General features: G+C 37.2%; 1 protein-coding gene across 1 annotated transcript in view; it reads right to left on the bottom strand.

The window, feature by feature from the left end:
* dock10 (dedicator of cytokinesis 10) overlaps nt 1-24,281 on the bottom strand; it is a 90,453-nt gene that overhangs the window by 12,652 nt on the left and 53,520 nt on the right. Inside the window, exons 5-41 of the mRNA XM_015377268.1 lie at nt 23,826-23,898; nt 23,475-23,615; nt 22,561-22,695; nt 22,112-22,298; nt 21,324-21,409; nt 19,553-19,636; nt 19,225-19,383; nt 18,811-19,059; nt 18,606-18,728; nt 17,865-17,947; nt 17,659-17,781; nt 17,502-17,581; nt 17,241-17,428; nt 17,008-17,073; nt 16,801-16,893; nt 16,600-16,723; nt 16,366-16,487; nt 16,132-16,215; nt 13,087-13,179; nt 12,796-12,914; nt 12,462-12,531; nt 11,088-11,201; nt 10,491-10,562; nt 10,243-10,389; nt 9,164-9,247; nt 8,953-9,049; nt 8,746-8,778; nt 8,164-8,342; nt 7,534-7,650; nt 6,923-7,040; nt 6,683-6,804; nt 6,043-6,157; nt 4,187-4,253; nt 3,761-3,808; nt 751-861; nt 261-370; nt 66-181 (exon numbers count right to left, since the gene is read on the bottom strand). Of these exons, the coding sequence (XP_015232754.1) occupies nt 66-181; nt 261-370; nt 751-861; nt 3,761-3,808; nt 4,187-4,253; nt 6,043-6,157; nt 6,683-6,804; nt 6,923-7,040; nt 7,534-7,650; nt 8,164-8,342; nt 8,746-8,778; nt 8,953-9,049; nt 9,164-9,247; nt 10,243-10,389; nt 10,491-10,562; nt 11,088-11,201; nt 12,462-12,531; nt 12,796-12,914; nt 13,087-13,179; nt 16,132-16,215; nt 16,366-16,487; nt 16,600-16,723; nt 16,801-16,893; nt 17,008-17,073; nt 17,241-17,428; nt 17,502-17,581; nt 17,659-17,781; nt 17,865-17,947; nt 18,606-18,728; nt 18,811-19,059; nt 19,225-19,383; nt 19,553-19,636; nt 21,324-21,409; nt 22,112-22,298; nt 22,561-22,695; nt 23,475-23,615; nt 23,826-23,898 (4,132 nt within the window). The remainder of the gene's footprint in view (nt 1-65; nt 182-260; nt 371-750; nt 862-3,760; nt 3,809-4,186; nt 4,254-6,042; nt 6,158-6,682; nt 6,805-6,922; nt 7,041-7,533; nt 7,651-8,163; nt 8,343-8,745; nt 8,779-8,952; nt 9,050-9,163; nt 9,248-10,242; nt 10,390-10,490; nt 10,563-11,087; nt 11,202-12,461; nt 12,532-12,795; nt 12,915-13,086; nt 13,180-16,131; nt 16,216-16,365; nt 16,488-16,599; nt 16,724-16,800; nt 16,894-17,007; nt 17,074-17,240; nt 17,429-17,501; nt 17,582-17,658; nt 17,782-17,864; nt 17,948-18,605; nt 18,729-18,810; nt 19,060-19,224; nt 19,384-19,552; nt 19,637-21,323; nt 21,410-22,111; nt 22,299-22,560; nt 22,696-23,474; nt 23,616-23,825; nt 23,899-24,281) is intronic.

Below are 24,281 nucleotides of genomic sequence, written 5' to 3'. Positions count from 1 at the left end.
CCAACAAATTAATGCTAAAAATGAGAAACTGTGTATTAGCTTAGCCTGTACGTCATTAAACCTACCTTATGGTGGTGAACAAAGAGCTCTAGCACATCCAGCACGGTGAGAGACACCTCCGTGGACAAGTTGGCCTCAATGTCTGTGGGACTCAATGTGTCACCATCCTGAATGCTCCCATCTAGAAACAGAAATAAACATGAAAATGTAATCTCAATCCACTGAAAGCAGCATCATCACCAACTAAGCTTGCGTTCTACCTGTGTCCATCATATGCAGCAGCTTTGGGTTCATGAGGGCATTCTTGCCCCTTATGATGGGCATGGTTTGGGAGCGAGCATGTCGGTGGCCCTCCCCTCCAGACGCCATCCTGGTGTCAACAATAGCAAGCATGTATTTGCATATTAATCTGACTGGATTTCTAACAGGAAAATTGAAACTTTTCTGTAGAACTATAAATTCTTTCAAGACATGACGGTTCATATTGACGAAAAAACACAACAGGTATGAGGCGAGACATGCTCAAAACACAGTTTACAGTCTATGACATGGAAACACAATTATGCAGACACAATGAATATACATACCAAAAGTAAAATAATAATAAAAAATGGATTCCATCTAGTTCTAGTTTACAGTTGAATAGTCTATGGTTTCTTGCTATTAAAGTCAACCAGACATCATTAGGATTAGTCTTTGCTTTAACTCATTATTATTATTATAATCATGGCTGAGGTGGAGGGATATTACCATTGTGGGAAGAGGCTTGAGGGTTGAGAGGACTGGGAGGGGTTGTTAGAGCCCTTCAGGGTGCCATTGGCCTGGGATGCCTGGGCCAGCTTTACTGCCGCCGCTAGCTTCCTGTTCACAAGCCAACCACAGCAAAGCTAACATTAGTTACCTTAGTTAGAGCATTCAATAGCCTTATCTCCTTTATTTATCAGTCAATAATACTAACTGTGAGAGGCATGCTAATAGCTGTCAATGCATGCCTGTAATCAATAAAAACACTTTAAATGTTATGTACACCAGAAACATTTTTGATTTTTCCGGTTGTACATAGTATATCAGCTGGCTCACAGTGTTCTTTTTATGTGTTTTTTTTTTTTTTTTTGTCCAACAGGGTAAAATGAAATGCAATAAAAGAATTGAAGATTTTTAAAACCCCCCTTGGCAGGATTAGAGCAGCTGGAGTCAAAAGATCATAATTGAGCTCATAGCACTACAGAATCCTAGAAGTAAGCTGAGTGTTAGGTTTAATGCACATTAGTATACAAAAGCACAGGAATTAAAATGTGTGGGTTTGAGATATAGATTTGATATCAGGAATCAAATACCTGACCTCAGATTAGGTTTGTCTGAGTAAATATTTGGTGCCGTTGTAAGACAAAAAAACTGAAATATTGCAGATGGAATGCAGCCAATCACAAAGCTGAGTGAAGGTTACATGCAGGATCAGTAAAAAAAAAAAAAAAAAGAATCATATTTACTTTACAAACAGTAGAGGGAAACCAAAGAAGATATAAAGGTGATTGATTCATGCAAAACATCAAATAATTTTCAGTGGTGATGCACCATAAACATCAAAACTAAGGGAAGACATGCAACCTGATGAAGATTATACAAGATTATACAAGATTATTGGACAGGAACAAACTTCGTTTTTAACATCATACACTATACAAGGTAAAGGTGGGCAGTAAAAGCGTGCTGGGTTAGTGAGTATGCAGGCTAAGATTAAGCTAAACTGTTGATGATTTGTTTATTCTCTTTTCTTTTTGCTCTAGGTAAATATGTATTTGACACAATATCACATCATCAGCAAAGGAGTGATTGCTGCTTAGGCTATTTTGTTATAGAAACAGCAACTTTAACAACGATACTTTAACATTTTGTTTGACAAAAAAGCTAACAAATGATTTATTAGCTACATTGCTCAAATAGTAATTAGCTTTTACACCATTTTATGCTCTGAATTGATATTTTTAGAGTCTCAAGTTGAAAGTAAAATGAAACATGCCCTCAAGTCAAAATTTTGAATGAAGAAATGTAAGTTCTGTGAACTGATCTGCTTTCATTACCTAATATGGCTGCAAAAATTAAAAAAATGTATAGAAAGTGTCAAAAATAAATTATTTTCTAACAGTTCTGACAGTATTTATGTCATTAAATAGTAGCACATCAGTTATGAAGCATGTTTTCCTGTTATATAAACAAACCCAGGTGTGACCTTATTCCCAGACTCAAATTCCCAGACTTAAAGTTACATATTTTGTGTTAATGTGTTTAAAATCAAGTATTTCATGTTAAAATAGGGATCTGCTACATGCGGCTCTGGGGTCACAAGTAGCTGTTTGAAACCCCAATAATGGCTCTTAATAGTCGCTAAAAATGATAAGGAACCAATTAACAATTTAGATTATATGGTATAATATATTCCTGTATTGAAAGCCTTAGCAGATTTTCAATTAATATCTAAGTTGAATTTTCAGAAAGAACCAGCAAAATGTTTTTCGATCTTCTTTTTCTTGTCATTAGTTCAGAAAGGACGAGAATTATTTTTTTTTTGCATAATTTTCCAAAAATATTTTCATATTGAAACATTAAATTTTAAAACCTTAAGATACAAATAAATGGCAGATATTAAAACAAAAATAAAGTTTGTATTTTATGAAAAGATCACGAAAAATGTCAGTCTCTAAATAACTTATTTGGCTGGACTCAGGGAAAAATGGCTCTTTGGATTTTAAAGGTTTCTCACCCCTGTTTTTAAAGAAAACAATGACTTTAATTAATTGCAAAGGCATGTATAGAAATTAAACTGCTAAAAATGCACTAATGTGGTACCTAAACAGCAAATACATTAATGCCATACCTGTACATAGCGCCCTCTGGAAATCTGAATACAATTTGCCAAGATTTACAGCATATATTGTTGTCTGACTTATTGGCTGGCTGCATACTGCACACATACAGTATTTTCTTCCTTTTTTTTTTTTTACCTACAACTGGTGCCCACACTGACTCAGCCTGGCGCTAAGAAAAAGACAGTGATACATACGCTAAGGCTGAGAATCCCCCCATGGCCTGGTATTACAGACGAATGTTAAGTAGGTAGCTCAACCAAGATCCAGAGCCTTTATCAGGCTTCCAGGTATCCATGTTGAGTTAAAGCCTCTGCATATAGAAATGCACTGTGTTCATTCAGTATTTTAGTTGGCTTACATCTCTAAGACCTACTGCTGAAAGGGAAAAGATGGCTAATTTAATTAGCTGCGAGAAGCCAAAAGATGGAAGGGTCTTGTAGTGCCAGCGGCTCTACTCCAACAAGAGCAGACGCTCATAGGCTATCAACCCCCATCCTGTGCTTTCCAGATCATAGATGCAAAACCCAGCAGTGATTATTTCCTCACAGCACGATCCAGGAGTTTGATCCCCCCTCCTCCCTTCCTTTTTTTTTATTCCGTCCTAATCCATCGTCTTCTCTTGAAGCTCATCTACAAGCATGCGCACGCATGCAGAGCACATATTAGTATTTCTGCTTGACTGTGTCTGATTAATTTGTTTGTGTGAGCTCCAACACATCTGAATGTGCTTGCATTTATGCATGTGTGCAACCATGATTATATGAATTATGTATCAGGTTGTAAGGGCATACAAACTCTCAGCTGCAGCAGGTAACAGGCTTCCCCATATCTTTAGCTTTTTAACAAAAGCATGTTAGCAACCTCTAATGAGGAGAAAGTAGACCTGGACATACCTGGCAATGTGGCGTTTCCCCAGAAACCTGAAGTGTTGAAGACAAAGCCTAAAGAAAAACAAAAAAAGAAAACAATAATCTTGAGTAAGACTGTGCTTCAAGAGGAAGTTAAAGAGGAGGAGATCAAATTATGCTGGACAAGAACTATTCTAAATGCTGACAAACAGCAAGCATAGAAACCTAATTTAAAGCACTCCTCTGTGGATTGGGGCCTGAAACTAAAATTGCGGTCTGTTTTCCTTCTCTTGCTGTGTCATTATTTTCATCTGTTCCCTTCTGGCGATGTTCCCTTTTCTTCTCATTTGCCTTTTCCTACCTCTGGCTGTCTCAGATTTCTTTCAGATTGCCTGTAGGTTACATCTATAATCAGTCAAACAGGACCTGTGCTGCTGCTCTTTCATCAAGAAAGAAATAAAAAACTCTTACTCCAGGATGTTAAAGAAGTCTGAGATCTCCTGGTGAATGGCCCGCTGCCAATAGGATACCAGCACATCTGGAAAGAGTAAAGACGGGTGATCAAGTCACAAATATTTTTTATTGTTGTTGTTTTTTTTTGCAAAGCGAATAACCAAGCAGAGTTACTCCTGCAGCTGGAGAAGCAAAGTCCATACAGCTTTTGCTCAAGGAGAAATAATATCCCACCCCCTACATTCAATAATTAAAATTGTTTCACATCTCTTTCATTTAAATAAATGCAATACAATTTATCTGTTTATTGTTCAGCTGCTATCAAATGTAACTATATTGAAACAAACTGAGAATTATCTACTGGTTGAATTTGCTTTTTCTGATGCAATCTGAGGGGTTTGGAGAGCAGCAAACGTTAATGCATTTTGATGCCCCTCATACCGTTCCTAAAACATTCTTAGTTTGTTTAGTCTACAGCAATGCTTATGTAGATGCTATTTGTCACATTAACTTCCACATTGATGGCAGGACCCAAGGTGTCCCTGCAAACCATTGCCAAAGGATTATGCTAGCTCAGCTGACTTTCTGTCTGGAGTATGTTGGTGCCAATTACTCTCTTGTTAACCAAAATACACTAATACGGTTTACTATGTAATATAAAAGAAAATTTCCTATATCGGGCAACATTTTTTTATTCCATCCAGTTATGGTTATAATATGCCCAGACCCTGACTGATGTGAGATTTTACTTCTTCATATTCAATGAACTGTGATACAATGAGTAAATTATTTTCTTTCGGTTTTCTTTCTATCTCTTCTCTTTCCTTTTTTCCTTCAGCAGAGAGGATCATCGGGGCTCATCTTCTTTCCATTAAAGACATTTCATCCCGACCCCGTTACATCATCAATGACCCCTCACACCCCCACCATGAACTGTTCTCCCTGCTGCCCTCTGGGAAGAAACTGCAGCATTTGATGCAGGACCTGCAGGCTCTGCAACAGCTTTTTCCCCACTGCCATAAGACTGTTAAACTGTTGAAACTCTAATCAAGTCACAAATCAAGACTCTGCATCAGACTTGTAAATATCATATTTGCACTACATGATAAAGTTTTCAAGTCCCTTTTAAACAGAACTCTATCATTGTTCTACTGCATTTGCACCATATTTTTCTGATCACTGCTGCACTTTATTAATAGAAAGGTTCCTTTCATTGTTTTAAGCTATTCATTCTGTGTTGAAAAGCTGTCTGCATCAAAATTTTGTCTTGTATACAAATTGACAATACAATTTATCTAAGTTTTTTAAATCTGTTGATCTTAAGTTTTTTTTTTTTTTTTTATCTCTTTTTGTGTATTGTTCAATCATTCTCTAATCCTTTGCATCGGACCAGACTTCCCTTCCCACATGCATTATAGAATTTTGTTTGGCATAAAAACCCTGTTTTCAGTTCTCTACTGTTCTTCCCTTGGACCAGTTTATAAATAAAATGATGCACTGTTCCAAAATAGCCAAAAAAAAAACTTGTCCTTGATCAAATTTGATTGAATTGTTATGCTCCTTCTATTTGTCCTCCATCTACAGTAATTAATCAACTCTGGTTTCTCAATTTTTATTTGCTGTCACATACATCCCATCTTGTGTGAATGTACAGTAGAGATAAGAAGGCATTCACTTCACCTGCTTTATATGTGCATTCTGACTTGGACTGTGTTGAAAATTAAACAGAACAAGGCTACAAAAATACAAGGATCCTGGAAAATAAGTGGTCAAAGTAGTTTTAAACAAAACATACATTTTAAGTCTAAAAAATTCCATGACAATGTATGAACTGAGCTTTCCAGTCAAAGTTATTTAAGAGAAAAAAATCTTACCTTCTGATATGGTTTTCATGATGTGTAAAAAGCACATGAGGAGACTTCTGGTTTCGGCCTGGTCCAGCTTGTCACAGCGAGAACCGTAACCAATTAGAGACTGAGGACGGGCAAACTAAAACAAAGACACCCGAAAAAAAGAGTCTCCATTAAAAATAAATCATTTTGGCTGTGTTTATGGAGCTTGCTTTCACATCTACAGCCATTTCAGAACAGATTGAGTTGGCATTTTAACTAAAGATCCACAAACCAATTGCAGAGAGATCAAAGTCAGATGATTTTGTTTGGGAAAGACTGAACTAATTTGATCAGATGTAGCTCCTTTTTGAAGTGTAAAAATCAACAACAGAATAAATGGTAAACAAATGCTGACAAAAAACAAGACAAGAATAAGAATTCAAAATTGGAAGTAGATTTACTATTAACATAAAGCAAAACCTCACATCCAGTTGCCTAAATTTAACTTTTTAAGCTTGACCACCACCTGGATGACTGAGAATCTCCATAAATGTAAAGCAATGTCTGTATTCTTATCCTTTCAGATTTACTTGGTTTCTTTCAGTTTAATATTAAGGTTTGCTTTTGATGCCGTGAACCTAATTACAGTTTTAAATCCATCTAAATTTTTTACTCCTCTCACCTTCTCACATCCATCCATCTTTTCACTGTTTCTGTCACTGTTGCTAGGGTTGGAGTCCACACTGATCAAAGAACCTCGAGAGTCAGCCTGGTTACCCGTAGCAACCACCAAGGATGAAAAAGCTGGTGCAGGGGAGAAGGGATAGGAGGAAGATGGAGGGTATCAGCATCATTTTCCCAATTAATGTTTCTACAAAATGTTGGCTCTCAACATAGAAAGGCAAATATTGCTTGTGGCTACCTGTAATAGAATTGAGCACATCTTTGGAAAAGGAGGCATCCACGGAGTTTCCGTGGCGAGTCATAGGAATCCCCCCTCCCGCCACTCCCCCACTCACACTGACGTCATCTCGAGAGCCCTGCAAGGTGGGCAGGGAAGAGACAATATTATACCACATCTACACTACTGTTTGCATTTCAATGAACATTTTTAGGTCACTCAAAGCTTCTAATAACAAGAACATATTTTAAAAGAAGCCTGCTTGTAAATTAAAACAAGACAAGCTTTTTTTTTTTTCTCCAAACCATTAACAGATGTCTATGCATATAGAATATACAGTTTAATCGCAGTAAAACAACTAATATTTGACAATAAACTTTACTTCAAAAAGTAAATGTAGCATCTGAAAGCTCATCACAGCACAATATCGTTTTAAACTTCTAAATAATTTGGATTCGCTAGCCTTTCTCTAGCAAATTTAGAGCAAATCACCTTTGCAGAGCTGAAATAAATATTATTTAGGAAAAAAGTTTCCGGTCTATCACTGAGAACAGTTTTTACTGTTACAAGTTCTTTATTTCCATGTTTATGTTTGCAGGAAATCCGAATCAGCATCGGTCTCTCTGACTTACTTGGTCACTGGATGTGAAGTAGATGGGGAAGAGTTCCCTGAGGAAGAATCTAGGCATGTTGTCTAGAATGAGTCCATATAGAGGCAAGTATAGGGATGCGATTCTTGCCTGCTTCTCCTGGAAAATTACCAGAGATTAAAGAGAAAAAAATATATAAAATTAGGATCATTAGAGAAAAATCTACAATTAGGAATTGAACGTACATTTAGAAAATAAATGCACATGTTTTCATTTTTGGATGTGTTTTATATCTTTAATTCTTTGATTTTTGAAAAGGAGACAAAGATAACAGAGAAATAAACCTAAAAAAAATTTTTTTTGTTTTTTTTCTACTTAATTTCCTGCAGCACATTCATTTTTAACTCTCAGGAGACTGTCTGGGTCCTGACTGCAGTTCTGCTGCTTGTTGTGGTTGGAGCTGCTTATTTGTTGGCAGATTACAGACATAATCTGATCTAGATATTTCCCAGCACTCATTAAGAAATCCAGACAGCTGGTTGCAGCTGCTATGGGGAATATCATGTCATCATGTGCGTGGTTGTGTGAGTCTGCGCATGTGTTTGTTTGTTATAATGAGTCACAAAGGAAGGATTTCTGTTGCATGCTCATGACTCAGCTCTATGAGTTTACCTTGGTGGCATAGCGTGAATCCAAAGAGTGCTTAGCCATCAAGGTTTTTAGGGTGGCCAAGGCTAGATGTCTGAGATCCTGCTCATCCTGAAGAGCCAGTCCCAGTTCTCGGAGCAGGAGCCCAGTGAGGAAATGCTTCCTGCAAAACTCTCCAGTCAGGTTGTACTCAGGCACTGAAACTGAACAAAGTTAGTAAATGTTAATTGCAAATAAATATAAATAAAATTATGCTTATAATTTAAATTAATTTACTTCAGATGTTTAGGTTTGCAGCCAAAGAGCTTTTACACCATCTGTTTATTGCCTATTGATATCTTTCAACTAAGACTCTATTACAAAACATTATAAAAGACATTGTTAGATGCGTCACATCACAATTTTGTTTCCAATTAGCCAGAAAATATTCACACACATTCAACTCAAGCAAATATGGAGTTTTGCTTCAAAAATGTATTTTATTATTCAAATCTTGGATCAAAGGGAATTTTGTTAAACCATTCATAACAGGAATCTCGTTACTCTAGGCAACAAATAGTGATAGGACAAACACAATGGTACAAAAGAATGAGTGGAAATATTTACCATGAGTGCTCTGCAGCTCAGGGGATGCATGATCTGACATACAGTAGTCAAATACAATGATTGAAGAAAAAAAAAGTGGACAGAAAAAAGTTATGTTAACGAATGTTAATTATGTAAAATGTTAACAAATGGATGAGAATGAGATTTCCTCAGTGTAAGACTTAAAAAAATTAGTAATAAGGGACATTAAGCTCCAGGAACTCTTACCATTGATGCGAGCAGAAGGAAGGGGCAAACTGAGAGGGATATAGTGTTCATGATTACACACCTCCCTCAGAAACTCGAATTTTAGCTCACAGAGAACCTATTGATCCCACAGAAAAGGAGAAGAAAAGTGATATTTATAGTATTTACATTAGCTACAACTTCTCAGTTATGACAATACCTCTAATAATTGTGTTTACCAAATCTCTGTTACCTTGCTGTCTGTAGCAGTAATCATGTTTATGTAGTTGCTTATCAGTTTAAAGGTGAAACCTCTGTCCATCAGTGTAAAACAGCGCTGCAAACACACAATCAAATCAGAGACTCAGTTAAAGGTTATAGATGATATCCGAAACACTAAAGGAATTTAATAGTGGAGGTTAAAATGCTCTAAGGCACCAGAATCTAAGGATTTTCAGTTGCAGAGGTTATGATAAGTTACCAGCAAGCGTGAAACCCAACACCATTTTGGTCTTCTCACTTTTGGTATCAAATATTTTTTGTGCTTTTTTTAATTACTTGGTATTTGGCTTTATATTGGACATTTTTTTCCACTTTCTTTTCACAGCTCTGCTGGGAGTTGTTTTGCTCAATCATGTGATCGTGTTATGATAAATACTGAAGACTGTTGAGTTTATAGACAAAATGAACAAAATTAAAGTGCATGGCCCAAAAATACAATATAATAAGGCAAGCGTATAAATTGGAAAGCCATTGAATTCAACCAGAGTGAACTACTGGAGAAGATTTTTTTAAGTTATAGCATGCAACAGGGATAATTTTAACTTTTATTCTTAGAATCGCCAAATAATTTCAAATATAGTAAAGAGATGAAAGAAGCTACCATATGACATAAGAGACATTTGTAAAACTCAGTCAGGCAGGAAGAGTGAGGCTTTTTCATAATAACAATAAGGTTGATGGCTGCATGTGTTGCTCTGTTTTATGCTTTTGAGCTCTCAGTTACTTCCTGCCATGAAACATGCTGGACTAGGGAATAGTGGCAGACATTTGGAAAGAAGAATTTCTGTTATGCCAGCTTCTTTAACCATGCTAACATCGGACGTTAAAGGCATCTTAAACTTTATAGTCCTTATATCTTTGCATTAAATAGTAAAAACCCAATTCTACAGCAGCTACTCTCATACCAAGTACAAATTCATCATTTGTCAGCTTTTGGGGGGAGTGGCAGCCTAGTAGTTAGGGTATAGAGGGCATATGGTTGCTTTAAAACCAAAAAAACATGTACAGTACTGAGATCAGCGCTGTGTATTTATAATACATTGTGCCTACCTTGACAAAAGAAGCCACAGCTGAGTTGGCACTGCGGGTTTCTTCGACCAGGTCTTTGTACTTCCAAAAAATGTGCTCAGACACCGTCTCCACCAGCGTCTCCATGCGGCTCAAGTAAGAGGAGGGAAAACGTTGGGGCCTTGGAAGCTATGACACAAAGATAAGCAATCTTTAGATGAAGCCATATATGTGGTTACATGTATTATTTTGAAATTCAGTTTGATGAAGGTTCTTCAGTGATAGTTTACCTTTAGTTTGTCAGAGTCGACCAAATGATGGGCCATGGACTTGACAATGAGGTCAAGGAAGAACCAGGAGAACTGAAACCACAATAATACCCATTGGATCATTCTCCTACCACATTCAACTTAAAGGTATAGTGAAGGATGTTCATTTGTTCGGGAGGATCATCAAAATAAATGGACCTCCAAATCGTGAATCATTCTGGTGATATGTTTATGTAAGACTGTCCTATGTGCTTGTCCCCATTTTCACTTACCGGTGGTGAGTCTGACATAGTGGAAAATTAGCAAATCGTCTTTTGGAAATTAAGCTTGTATAAGCGATGCAAACAGCAACTCTTAAACAGAGTGTGCACGAAGAGAAATGGGTTGTGCACGCTCTTACACTCATTTAATTGGGGTTCCCTCTTGGGAGCGGGTACAGGGTTGTGCATGTTTTAATTTCAAAGTGGAGAGGGCGGGTCTTTTTAAAACTTCATGAAAATCCTCACTATACCATTAAGACTACAGCTATACCTCCCAAATTTTTGCTCCATAAACAACAAACAAATAATTTTCTGTGAATAAACTGAAAAATGCATTGATAAGTGAGTGGAGGCGAACCTTGAGAACATTCCTGACTGCTGCCTGCTCATTGCTCTTCAGATCAAAGGTCATCCCCTTAGCCAGCTCTTCATGAACTGTCCTGAAACCATGATCCTCCGATTTAAACACATACTGCAAAAAAGACAGAAAAACTCATCTTACAGGTGTACCTGCAGCAGGGCAAAGTGTCAGAAAAAAAAGGGTTCTATTATTATTATTATTTCTAACTTACACAGCAGTAGACGTTCTAACACATAATGACATTCTAAAGGTCACAGCATTGCTTCTTTAAGCAAGCCCCTTTGCTTCTCTAACTTGGTACCAACGTTCAAAAACTTGGCTGATTTAAACCCTCATTTTGCTTCTTTTTTTTTTTAGATATTTTTGGGGCTTGAATTGGAGAAATTTTAAGCCCAGAAAAATCTATTTCTCAGCTCCAACATGGAGCTACTAGTATCTGGCAACACCAAAATTCTGCCTAACAGGACTCCAAACAGCTGTTCCTATAGGTGCAAAATCATTTTATGTTGAAACTGACATCGTAACCAGAATTATAACATATTTCCATATTATTTATATAAATTTTTTCTGTAAAATTAAAATATTTATTCTGCAGCACCGTAGGCATTTTTTGATGTATTAATTTAAAAAACGTATCATTATGGTAAAAACATTTTATTTATGACCTTTAAATACTTAAAAGAGAAGAATTCAAAATGTTCATCCTTTTTACATTGGGGGGACAACAAGAAAGTAAATATTCATAATATTATAACCTCTCACAGGCTCACTCAGCAGCTTAAATTGGACACCACTTCATCATGCTAGTCTGTTTCTATGGCAACCTCAGTTTCATTAGTGCTACTGGTCATCTGGTTCTTCCCAGCGCCCTTTCTGTGGCTTCCTTTTCAGACTCTGCTGTTTTTTTTTTTTTTGCTTGAACATACGTGGGTCTTGTGTTTTTTGTAAAAATTTCTCTCTGATTTCCATTTTCAAAAACAATTATGTTTTGTGTTTCAGAATGAGATAGCTGAAAGTGCCATAGCCTGTTCTCCCTTTCTTTTTCATTTCCCTCTTTGTGCCTACAGTATGTGTATGTTTTTGTTTTTTTAAAACTGTTACAAACAAACATGTTCCTAAAATAATCAAACACACACAAGGTGAAAAATATTAATTCACAAACACAGATATATACTGTATCTAAAGCCAAACAGATAAACCTTTGGTTTCCCCTTATTCTATTAATAATCATCTGAGTTTATCAGCAAGAACAGCTATTCCCTTTAAAAGATAACAGCTTGGGTTCTTTCTGATTATGACTAAAATCATTAATATAAAAAAAAAAAAACAATTCTGCAGTGATCACACACACATTCTTCTTTTACAGCTTACCTTAATATAGGACTGCAGGTAATGATCCAGATTTTCTTCATGACACTTGCTAACAATATGAACCAAAACTCTGTAAAAACAAAACAAGAACAAAGAGTTTATTTTATTTTCAATCAAGCCACATAGTCTACCTCCTTAATACCTTCTTTGCTTTTCATATTTTCAGTGACTGGGAGTTTTTTTCACATTAACAAATACATATTTAAAATTACTTAAGAAAGTTGATGTATTAATACTATTCTTTTGTGAAATTGTAGCCCTGCACATACAACAATCACTCATTCAACACAAATGCCTTTGACACATGTAAGGGCCCTGCAGTGCTACTATTTACCTGGTGGTGGCAGTAGTGACCTCATCATTGTCATTTTGAGTCAGAACCTTGAACAGCTGGTTGAAAAGAACAGGCAAAAACCGAACAATCACTGGGATTCTCTCCATGCTGAGGAGACCCTATAGATGTATTTGGAGAAAATGATTAAATAAATTAGCCAGGTGATAAAAATACATAAAAAAAGGCTGAAAAAAAAGTTGGTTGCTGTCATTAAGGAGTTATAGGCCTTTACAGAAGGTTTCTGTCTGCTACAACTCTAGATATTACAGATTGAGCCGACTTTCCTCTGACCTTCAGGCAGTTGAGGAAGTTTGAGGTAGGAGGTTGAGAGAGGTCCAGCTCTCTCTTCTGGCACTGCTGGAAGAAACGGTTCAGGTGGGGGTCCTGGCAAAGAGGGACATGCTCATGAAAAACGGCAGCCAGCAGCTGAAACATTACTTAAATGGCTCATTTCATTTCAAAGACAACGCTATACCCCCGCTACATTTTTGTGATTTAAAGTCAGTCGCTTTATTTACCTTAAAAAGCTTACAAAACGTAATAAAAGGAGGAAAAAGTGATACATCTATGACAAGTATACTGTATCCTTAGCTTATTTTTTTTGGAGTAAATAAATATTTCTTAGCAAATAAGCATGGAAAAAATTTCATATTTTAATTGAAATGGATCAAAATTTTGGACTTATTCAATAAAAAAAGAGGTTTATAAATTGGTTTAATTTTAAATTGAAAGCCAGCACAAACATCTCTCTCTCCCCAGTGATCAATGTGGTGAGCCATTCCATAGATCAATATATAAATGTCGCAATGTGTGGGGAATTCACATGGATTGTTGCAAACATTTAAACAACACAGAACAACCCCCAGTTATGGATACCAACTATGCTGGAGAGATTGAACATGGGAGATTGAGGGTTTGAAACGTATTACCAGAAATTATCCTACCTATAAGAAAGGTGTGTGTTTTTCTTTTTATTTTTGGCAGATCAGACTCAAAACAGCATTGCTCTTGAATCAATGTTCTAAATAGGGTCCAGTACTGGAGAAACCGATTTTTCCAGTTCATCTCAGGTGTTAAACAGGAGAAGGTCAATACGCATATAAGCATAACAGATGTAGAAAAAAAGGTAGCTGGATTTTTTTGTTAGTTAACCACTCTGCAGTTCCTGTCAGCTCTGACCAGCACGAATTCCCATATATGTGTTAAACATAGTCAACAATTAATTGACTCAGCCGAAAGCCGTTTTTATAAACAAAATAATTCCGCAATTTTATCTGTGAAGCTGAGATATCACAATAAGTAATAACTGCAATGCTGCCTAGATGCCCTACCAGACTGGTGGTGTCATTAATTATACTTCCTTGTTTTACTGGCCTTCAAGCATATCTATTAGACCTTTCACCTCCCTCACCGACACCTTGGTTAAATTGTGATTTTCTTCTGATTTCTTGGCTGTACTGACTATTGATAAACAATAATATTGATCAGCTGGCTTATTTAAACACAACATGAAACTCATGCTGTGCTTTGCACGGATTATAAAAAACTAAAGTTCCCTGGATGTAAAGTTCAAAATACAGCTGTGATCTAAGGAAAATTGGTTGGTTTCATGATTTTATATATTAGGATTTTTTTGGGGGGCTGTATTCTATGTTCGGGTGTTTGGCTTGCCTACACTTTTAAAACATTCCTTTTTGATAAAGCTTAATGTGACTCTCTCAATATTTATGCTGCTATAGGTTTAGGCTGCTAGAGGAGATAAGGACCACTTCTCATTATTTTGGTTAATTCTATTTCTACTCTCCCATACTGCGGTATTTGTTAGTTCAACCCCTAATTTTATGTTGACTCTGCTTTTCCTTATTTTAGTAGCTTCATTCATCAAAAAAATAAACAGTAACCAGCAAAATATCTTTTCTTGATATAAATTAGAGATTCTTTGGGTAGAAAATTTTGCATCACCTCTTGTGAACCTGAACTTGGCGGTGTTTATCAGCCACATATAGTTTATCAAGTTGCTCGTGCAGTGAACCCCCTGAGCGTATCAGGGTGCATCAATTATCAAAGTTTGCAGGGCGTGCAAATACGGATTTCTGTATGAGAACAGCTGGCAGAGCAGAGTTTGCCAGAGTTGACCAGCATACGACACACAGTTAATGAGCGTGTGTGAGATTTAAACATTGCATATCCGTCAAAACAAGTTGGTAACTGTTCCCTGAAATTGGTGGCACAAAATAGCAGACAGTAGCTTTTCCCGGAACTGTGTATAACCCCTATAACCCTAGGTTATAGATGATATGGGCTCAGCTTCTACTGTGATCAATTGTACAGTATGTGTTGTTTTTCATTCCTTTGATCAGAGATCATCTGCTTAACTTTTTCTGTTCTAGACAGAGCCACCTGTGGAGCTCGTTTACCTTGATGTTCAACATAGAAACTATTTATAGATCAGTACTTTTATTTTCTTTGAAATGGCTGTTTCTTTTGAATCCCCACTTAGCAAAGAGCAGAATGCCATGCACTATGGGTTCTGCAGAACGTTTCATCCTGTTAAATTGTTTTTTTCCTTTTCACTGTTACTATACATGGAAGGATTGCTATGCTACAAATTACAGTACCTCTTCAATGATATTAAGTTTTGCAAAGTTCCGTTAACAAGACATTTATTTGATTTAGCTGTGTTGGATCCTGAATTCTACATCTAAACCTCCAGGACAGTGGATCTTTAAAACCAGGGTTGGAGACCCCTGCTGTAGTGTCAATGACAAAATGCAAGTCTATATCTACCGCTCAAATACGCTTATCCAGGAGGAGCATGTCCTGCAAATCAATGACTTGATTTGATCAGTTGGAACGGATAGGATCTGGCTGACTGTACGATCGTATTGAATTGTCTATAAAGTGCCTTGAAATGACATGTGTTGTGTATTGAGGCTATATAAATAAACTAAAGTGAATTTAACTGATTTTAGTATGGATGCAAAACAATGCTTTTTTTTAATCAGATCCCTGGTCTTCACTGAAGTTACAAAGCAGCTGGGACTGTAAGTGGCATAGATGCACTTTCTGGCATGCACTTTTCATGCAGAGAAATTAACATGTTAAAAATCTACTGAAGCCAACATCATCTGGAGATCAGATAAAATATTAAAAAAAAATGTGGTATTGTAAATGAATTTTCAAATAGTAATAAAAATATTTTTAAATTAACTAGGAGTTTTCAAGGGGTTGATAAAATGTTGTTTAGAAACTGGTTACTGGTTGTCATCTGCATATTGATACCTACAAAGATCTTTGAATAACCTGCAAAGTTTAAAACCAAAATGTCTGTCTTACCTGAGTGTATACTGTTGAAACTACATTGGTGGACAGTTTGAAGATAGCTTTTCCTCCATCAACCCACTTCACATCAGCCCCATTCTGGTAAAAGGAAGTGAAAAAAACTATAATTAAAGGTGCTGAAAACACAGCATCCTTCAGATATCAATCTTTGCACAAGGAGGTATTTCACAACAGATTTAGTTACAATTATCTCCTAATCTCTCTAACATGCATGTCTATTGCTCTTACCTTGGTGTTGCTGGCCTCTTTGATTGCCAGGTAACCAGGCGGCAGGTTGCAGGATACAGGGATGTTGAACTCCTGAGATGAAACTCGCCCTTCTTTAAGTATAGGCAGCCAAGAATAGCCCACTGATAGCGAGTAAAGAATATATTTATTTTTAAAGTATATTAAAAAAAGAAAACTATAACAATGAGCCAGAATTTATTCCATAAACTGGTTAAAGGTTTAGCACCCTCTCACCTGGTGTTTCTAAGGCCTCTTTCCTTTTTGAGCTTGTCTTTGCATTGATGTCACATGTGACATGATAAAAAGAGAAAAGTAGATGGTGCTTTTCATGAAGTTGAATAGGAAGCTCAATCTTAACCTTTAGAAACAAAAACAATGGGTTAGTTGTAAGAAGATGAGACCCTTCTCAAAATCCAGCTGACTCCTCCTGCTCACCTCATCGTAGAAGTCAGGATTCTGAGAATGATGAAGGACGGTGGAACAGGCCGCTGTGGTGAAGACTGGTCCTCCTGGCTTCCCATAGATACACTGAAAATAGAAATCCCCCATGTTGGAAAAGAAACTTAATTTTTGGTAAGATATGAATAAATTATTTCTAAGAAAATATCATCAGGATTTTCTTAGTGGGGGATAATGTTCTACCTTTAATGGTTTGGCAACCTCTTCATCTGAGCTTCTGAACTCTACATAGACTGCAATGTTACGAGCCTGTGGACAGGAGGCCCATTATAATACTAATGGTTGAACACTCAAACAACACAATAAAAATCACATAAAGAATATGCATGCTAAGACGATTGTTAAAAGTAATTTTACTTTGACTAGCATGTATTTTTACAGACTGCAAGTAAAGAATCAGTTCCAGTAACACTTACCTTGGCAAAACTCTTCTGGCTGTCATATTTGAGGTGTTTTGGGTAGACATAAATGTGGTTTCTGTACACACGGTGTGGTTGGGTGAACTTGGTGGTGTCCTGTACAAACTCCTCCACCTCAACAGTAGGCTGGTGTTTGCTCAGCTCTTCAAAAGGCTTGACCGGAACATATGAGGAGGTAACACAGTCTGAAAGACAGGGTTTTAGGTTGGACTGTAGCCCTGACAGAAGCAGAGAGTAGAGAAGTATGGGAATACATACTGGGGTGCTCCATTGGAGCATTTTCTATTGCTATATCCAGGGTCCCAGGCACTGTCTGCAGTTTGCTGGTCTTCTCAGCTCTGCAGATATAAACATGTCTCAGTGCCTTATCTTGAAAATAATATGTTATCTTCTTTTCTCATGCAAGCTTTCTTACCTCCTGTATTCAGAAACCAACTTTATCAGGTCATCTGTAGAAATCTTGTTGCTCTCCTGTTTAAAAAGGGGTGAGAAACGGGACTCACGGTCCAGCCCACCATGGCTGTCTTTAAACACCGGCCTTTTGTAGACAGAGAGAGCCACAGATTATATATCCCTTGAGATCAACTATGGAGAAACGTGTTTCATTGAGCCATCACTCACCTAACGGACCATGCGAATGGCATGCGGTACTTCCCTAGTTTGCTGCAAAACTGCTTGTTGGATTTCAAAGTCTTTTGCACTGTCTGTCCAAGATACAAGCAAAAAAAAAAAAGTTGACGAGTGGAGACTGAAACACGCTGCCACAGTTTACATTTTTTTGATCAGTCCTAAATTCTAGCTGACCCTGATCAACTGACATCTAAATTAAGGGGTTGTTTGATGCAGAAACTGCAGTAACAAAGGAATGAAGGGAAGATGAAAGAAAAAAACAAAGACATAAGAAAGAAAGGAATTAGCAAAACAAAGCAAAGCAAAACAACAAAAAGTGGGTGGAAGGTCACAATGAAGAAAGTTTGGAAAAAACGAAAGACACAAAGAAATAAATAAGGAACAGAGGGATGGCAAGGGAAGAAACATGGCATGATGGAAAGAAAAGAAAATACAAGGTATGAAGGAAAAACACAGGGAAAGAAGGAAAAATTGAGAAATCCAGTGAAGGATAAAAAGAAGAAAGGACAAAGGAGAGGAAAGGAGGATGGGCAAAATGATGGGAAGAAGGAAACGAAAGAAGTTTTTGAGGGAAATTAATACATGTGAATGCAAGCTAGGAAGAAGGAACAGAGGGTAACACTTCTAGAGAATAGGTAGTGGAATATTTTTCCATACCCATAAAGAACTGAGATGTGTTGAAATAAAACTTCATAGTTTTCCAGTCTGTAAAGAAGTAAAACAAAAACTGACCTTGCTTGAGTCTGTATTTTTGATGTAGGGTTCAGTCCCTGATGCAATATTTCCCATAAGCACCTTTTCCACTCTTGCTACCATGACGATGTCAGTGTGAGGGTTGGTAACTGAGAAGATAGCCTGCAAGCAAACCATCAAAGAGTTAATCACTAAAATCAGTCAACAGCATAAAGACCTAACACACTAGGAAAAAAACTTGTACCTGTTTCGGGAAGCAAAGCCACTGCTCCAAGTCCGGGCTGAGGTGACAGTCACCTGGCTTCTTCTCAGCAGGAGAGCACAGGCCGTTCTCCTGAGCTCCAACCCCAGAACTCAAACCTACCGGCCTGTTGGTGCAGCCTCCCAGCATCTGACGCACAGCTTCATGATTTAGGTCTACGTGAAAGTCTGCAGAAACCTTTCTTCCTTCCCGTACGTCCAGCAGAGCCAGTGATATGAAGAACGGTTCAATCTAGTGGAAGATATTCAAGTCAGTGTGTCAGTATGGATGCATTTGCAGATGCTTTATCTAAACCAGTATATCATCATTTCATAAATCAAAAATACTTTTCAGTAACTTTAGTTGAAATAATAAATACTATCTGAGAAGGTGAATGTCAACATTTCCTTTCCTCACATTTGTAACTGGCCCACTTTCACTTTCAGTGACACAGCCCTGCAGCATCAGATTGAGGGATTTGCAAGTTATCATGAATCTTCTGCCCAGCTTCTCCTCAAACGGACGCACCGATGTGCCATCAGTCAAAGAATGTTCCGTCCGAGGGCTCCTCAAAACCTGTGATTGAATAAACACTTCTACTTTTAGTTTGTCCCTGAAACAATAAAATCTATAATAATTATGGACCCACAAAGACCAAATAAGCTGCATTTTTTTTTTTTTTAAGTCTCTACATAGCAAACAAACAAAAAAAAAGTAAAAGCAAAAAACAACAAGAACATCTTACGGGAGTGTCGGGATCAAGAGAAAATAGATTCAAGCGCTCTTCTCTTCTGGCAGAGCGAATTCCATCATCTGTCTCTGAAATATACTGCAAAGAAATGAAGAAGAGCAGGACATTAAGTCTAGCAAATACAATGTTTGTGTCATCAGCAAATTGTGCAATTCTCCTTATAACATATATTTTACTTAAATTATTCAAAAATGAAAGCTCCTGGCATAAGCACTGACCCCTTAGCAACCCTGCAAGCAATGCCCAACCTTTCAGAGCAAACATCTCCCAACTTCCTAAAACAATAACTGAAGCCTGTTTAAGATACTCGGTCTACTTCTTTTCAGTTTAGTTTATTAAAAAGTCATGATTGATTGTGTCCAATGCCTTCTTGATATTTTCCACAAACACTGATAGAAGTATTTAAAACATGGTACTACCTTGGCTATCTTCACTTTATTTGGGAAAGAGTTTATTTAAAATTACAAGTTCCTTATGTAGAGAATGGATTAAAAATATCATCAATCACCTTCTTGGCTGATGTGAAGTTATCCAGTGTTCTTAGATTTGTTTACCAGACCAAGTATTATATATCTGGCAGAAGATTTACAAAAAAAACCTATAAAGCTGTGTGCAATTTATGCAACTGCTGGTTGCAAACATGCCAGACAATAAGTTTATCTCCTCTTCAGTTTTTGGTTCCTATGTTCCACTTATCTGGGGGAAAAAATCCATAAAAGTTCTAAAAACCGAAATTGCCTCCAATGCAGATTAAAATTGTATTTATTTAGAGTATTCATTGACTGTGCTATTTAAAATTATTAGTTTGATTTTGTAGTCCACCTTTTTTTAATTTATTATGCATCATATTATATTTTCAGAATTTTATTATCTTGCAATATATACATTTCCCTGTTTGCCTATTATATATAGAACCTTGAATTTTCTTGCTACTAAACAATGCTATAAAGATAAACTTGCCTTGCTTATGCTGGCGATAGAGCTAAATTTTATTTGGTGGATCTTTCTCAACTGAGCAGATTTTCTACAACCAAAATGCAAAGGTTTAAGATCCTCTATAATAAACTTTTCCAAGCAACTCCATCTATCTCTGGGAAAGTAAAACGCACATTGGAGAAAAAACAAAGAATGTTGCAGTTATATTTTGGGAGTCAGTCCTTGATTCATTTAATTCAGCGTTTCGCTGTCCATGACACCCTAAATCAAAATCTGAGGTTCTTTAGAGAACCCACAGGTCAAATTTTAAGTTTAGGTCCTTTGCTGTAAAGAAGTGATAGACATAAAGCCACTCTAATTATAATCATGCATTCTGAGCTTGTTCTGCTTTTGTTTTGTTGCTTTTTTTCCCCTGTGGCTACATGCAAGAAATGAATATGGAGGGAAAATTCTTTACAAAATCCTTAAAATTCTCCTGGTTTGATTGAAAGTGCATAGTGTCAGAATTTGGTATATGTGTGTTGGCAGTTTTTTAAAGGCAAAGTATCATAATAATGGTTTCACATCCTTCTCCCAATGAAAGTAAAAAAACAACACACAAATTATACTGTAAATGTAAAGTGATCAAGAAAGATAAGATCAGCAGCACTGGTGTTAGTTTGTTTAAAAAAGATCAGCAAGTTCCTATGCCACTCTGCAAAAGCTGTAGTATATTGGTAGTATTTTTTATTTATAATTCCTTTTTGCATATCCGCCATAACATTTAACAAGAAACACCACAGCAAAGCTCTTGGATTGTTTGTAAGACACGTCCATAAGTGGAACCAACCTTTGCCAGGTCTGGATGGATGCCATTCTCTGTAGATTCTTCATTTTCCTGCAAACAACTGTCACTCAGCGACAGGTCAAACATATCTGCAGAGGGAAGTAAACACAATGAGGACTCCCTGGAGTCTATTCATAAGTGATGACTACCATCATCGATCGGCTGGGAATGTTTACCCAAGCAGTTCGTATTACATAAATAGATCTGCAGTAAACTAAACACTCACTGATCGGAGCCAGCAGACATATATCCAATTAAGTGTAAAATATGACTCCATTTGCAGCGTTTATGGGTAATAAGACAGGCAAACCTCTGCAGAAGTATACCTCTCCAGCTGCCTGGAGCAATTCCTCCAAAAAGGCATACTGGCTCATTAATGATAGGTCACAACACACCCAGAGCCTGATTTAGAGGCATGCTAACAGACCGCAGAGCTATGTAGCCTGAAGCTATTACATCATTCCCTCACTCTTTACTGGTTTAATGGTTCTGACAGCGTGTTATGCTCTGTCAGTGTCGACCTATAATGTAGCTGGCACATAAGGTTTTAAAAGAACTACTAAAAAAAGGTGGAGTCATCTTCAGGTCTCATTTCCTGAAATTGAAAAACACTCCAAGCCCTGCAGGAATTCCCCACTAAAGCCACAGCATGGTGATTAATAATACGCTTACTCATTTAAGTCAGGGAGGGAAAGTATTGCCTTTCCTACGGTTGTATGTAACCCATGCAATCAAAGAACTAAACGTTTGGAGAATTTATAGATATATTACAGAACATAAACACATCTCACCTTGCTGTTTTTCTGTGAGTTCCAGACTCTTACGATCGGGAGCCGGCCCATCGGGGGGACTTATCTGCAAAATGCGGGTCAATGTGCTGATCCATTCTTCCATGTCCTGCTCGCTCTCCGCGGCCAGCACGAAGTACGTCACCTCGTTCATCTTTAGCTCAAATGCATGCTTCCTTAAGCGGTTATTCTTTTAGAGTCAAAGAAAAACCAGTATCTCCTTTAGAACATGTTTGCTTTATCAAAAGGTTAACAGATCTTTTTTTGTGTGTGCAAATTAGACTACCAATACTGTGAAGTTATGCGTTTCTGGAATATATTATTGATCATAAAGCTGCATTTTTTTTTGTTTCCTTCGCTTTTACAAATATTCATATCTGAAAGCTAAGATTTCCATATTTTAGTACAAAGTGTGGTGTGTACTTTGACTGAATGAATTAAGTAAGACCCACCTGTACAACACCCGTGCAGGAGTCAAGGAAGATGCAACCCTTGGGCTCCTTAGAGATCTTTTCATCCTTGTAGAAGTTCATGATGTATGAGTTATCCGTCAGCTGAGTGAGCTGAAAATACCTCCGCTTGAAAGACTGTGCAAAGATAGACATAATATCAAATCCTATTATATTTATCAATTATCATTGTTCACAATTTGTATGGTGTGTCGGTATCAGGATGAAAGTCCTATAATTTTGTTTTTTTTTTTATTCTGCTGGGTTACTTCTATTATGACACCAAAATCTCATCTTAAGTACCGGTAGATACGTTCATGCTTAATAACCATACAGGAAATGTTAAGTGCGTATACACAATCAACAATGCCCAAAGCAGTCAAATAATCATTGTCTAAATAAATAAGAAAGTGGGTATGCCACACTTTGCAGCTCTTTCCATCCATCCTCCAGTGGCTTAGTTAATATTCATCAGTGCAGACAGAGGGTCTGCATAGTGTAACATTAGATTAAGTAATGTTATTCAAAAATAAATCAGTGCTTCAACATTTGAGTTGTATTTCTGTTGCAGTGGTACACGGAGAGGTTGAGGCAGCATATTTTTCATTGCATGCCCAGAAAAATATGCATACAGTATATCAGATTGCATACAATGCTTAAATACATAAACAGCTGCACGACTTTATAGCTATTGAGCATTTAAAATAAGACAATAGAAATTCCCACTTAAAAATGGTTACTGTTCTTTGGTAAAATGTGCTCTAGCATGTGTACTGATTTCATTTCAAGCAGATTTAACCATCAAACAGAAGCATTTCTGGCTAAAGACAGAGAAAGAGTGATGATGATGACGATCAAAATGACACTAAAAATAGTGTGCAAAATGCAAACAAAAACAACAATGCATTTCTCCTTACCCGGACAGTGATGCTGTTGTTGTCAGTGCTGTTAAAGTTTCCCTTATAAAGCCAGCCAGACCGAAACACACCGATCCCTCCTCCACCTCCTCCACCACCTCCACCCCCTCCTCCTTTGGATGAGGAAAGTGATGTGGTGTCCTGTAGAACAGGTATAAATAAGTCACCTTTTCCTTTTTTCCTCATTTTAAAAAAGGAGCCCTTTCTAGACTTGAATCATTTGATACATTGCCTAAACTAGCCTTTTCTAACAAAACGCTATGAAGATCCTAACTCAACAAAGATAACACAAACCAAGAAGGATGTAAGCGGTATATAGAGACTTAGCACTAATAAAATGGTTATAACTACCTCGTCTTTGTCCACATCTTCATAATCAATCTCAAATGAATGGGATGGCAGCTTCTCTGCTTTGTACAGTTTCCTTGAAAAGAAATGGAAAACAAACCAAACATTGAATCATTACATCTTCAAATTGATGGGTGGAAAGCAGCCTTTGTTGTGAAGAGTAAAAACATGCAATGAGAGGAGAACAAACGACTGTGTGTGGCTGATTCTGCTCCATCTCTCTCTACCAGGAGTCAACAATAGGAAGCCCTCACTCTACCCCGCTCCACTGATTTTACAGGAGAACATGTCTTTTTGTGTATCTGTGAGCTGCAGACAGAGAGGCTGCAGTGTGTGGCGGAAAACCCTGGTTCTTCCCTCTAATAGCATTAAAAGTTATCTGGGAAAACATATTGTTGGACCATGTTTAGAAGAATCGTGGCCACAAAGTCGCAACCACTGTGTGGAAAACATGGAAGC

This window comes from Cyprinodon variegatus, unplaced genomic scaffold, assembly GCF_000732505.1.
Source record: "Cyprinodon variegatus isolate N-32 unplaced genomic scaffold, C_variegatus-1.0 Scaffold150, whole genome shotgun sequence".
NCBI classification, from domain to species: domain Eukaryota; kingdom Metazoa; phylum Chordata; class Actinopteri; order Cyprinodontiformes; family Cyprinodontidae; genus Cyprinodon; species Cyprinodon variegatus.
Note: the sequence above shows the minus strand (reverse complement) of the source record. Positions and strands in the feature narration are given on the sequence as shown.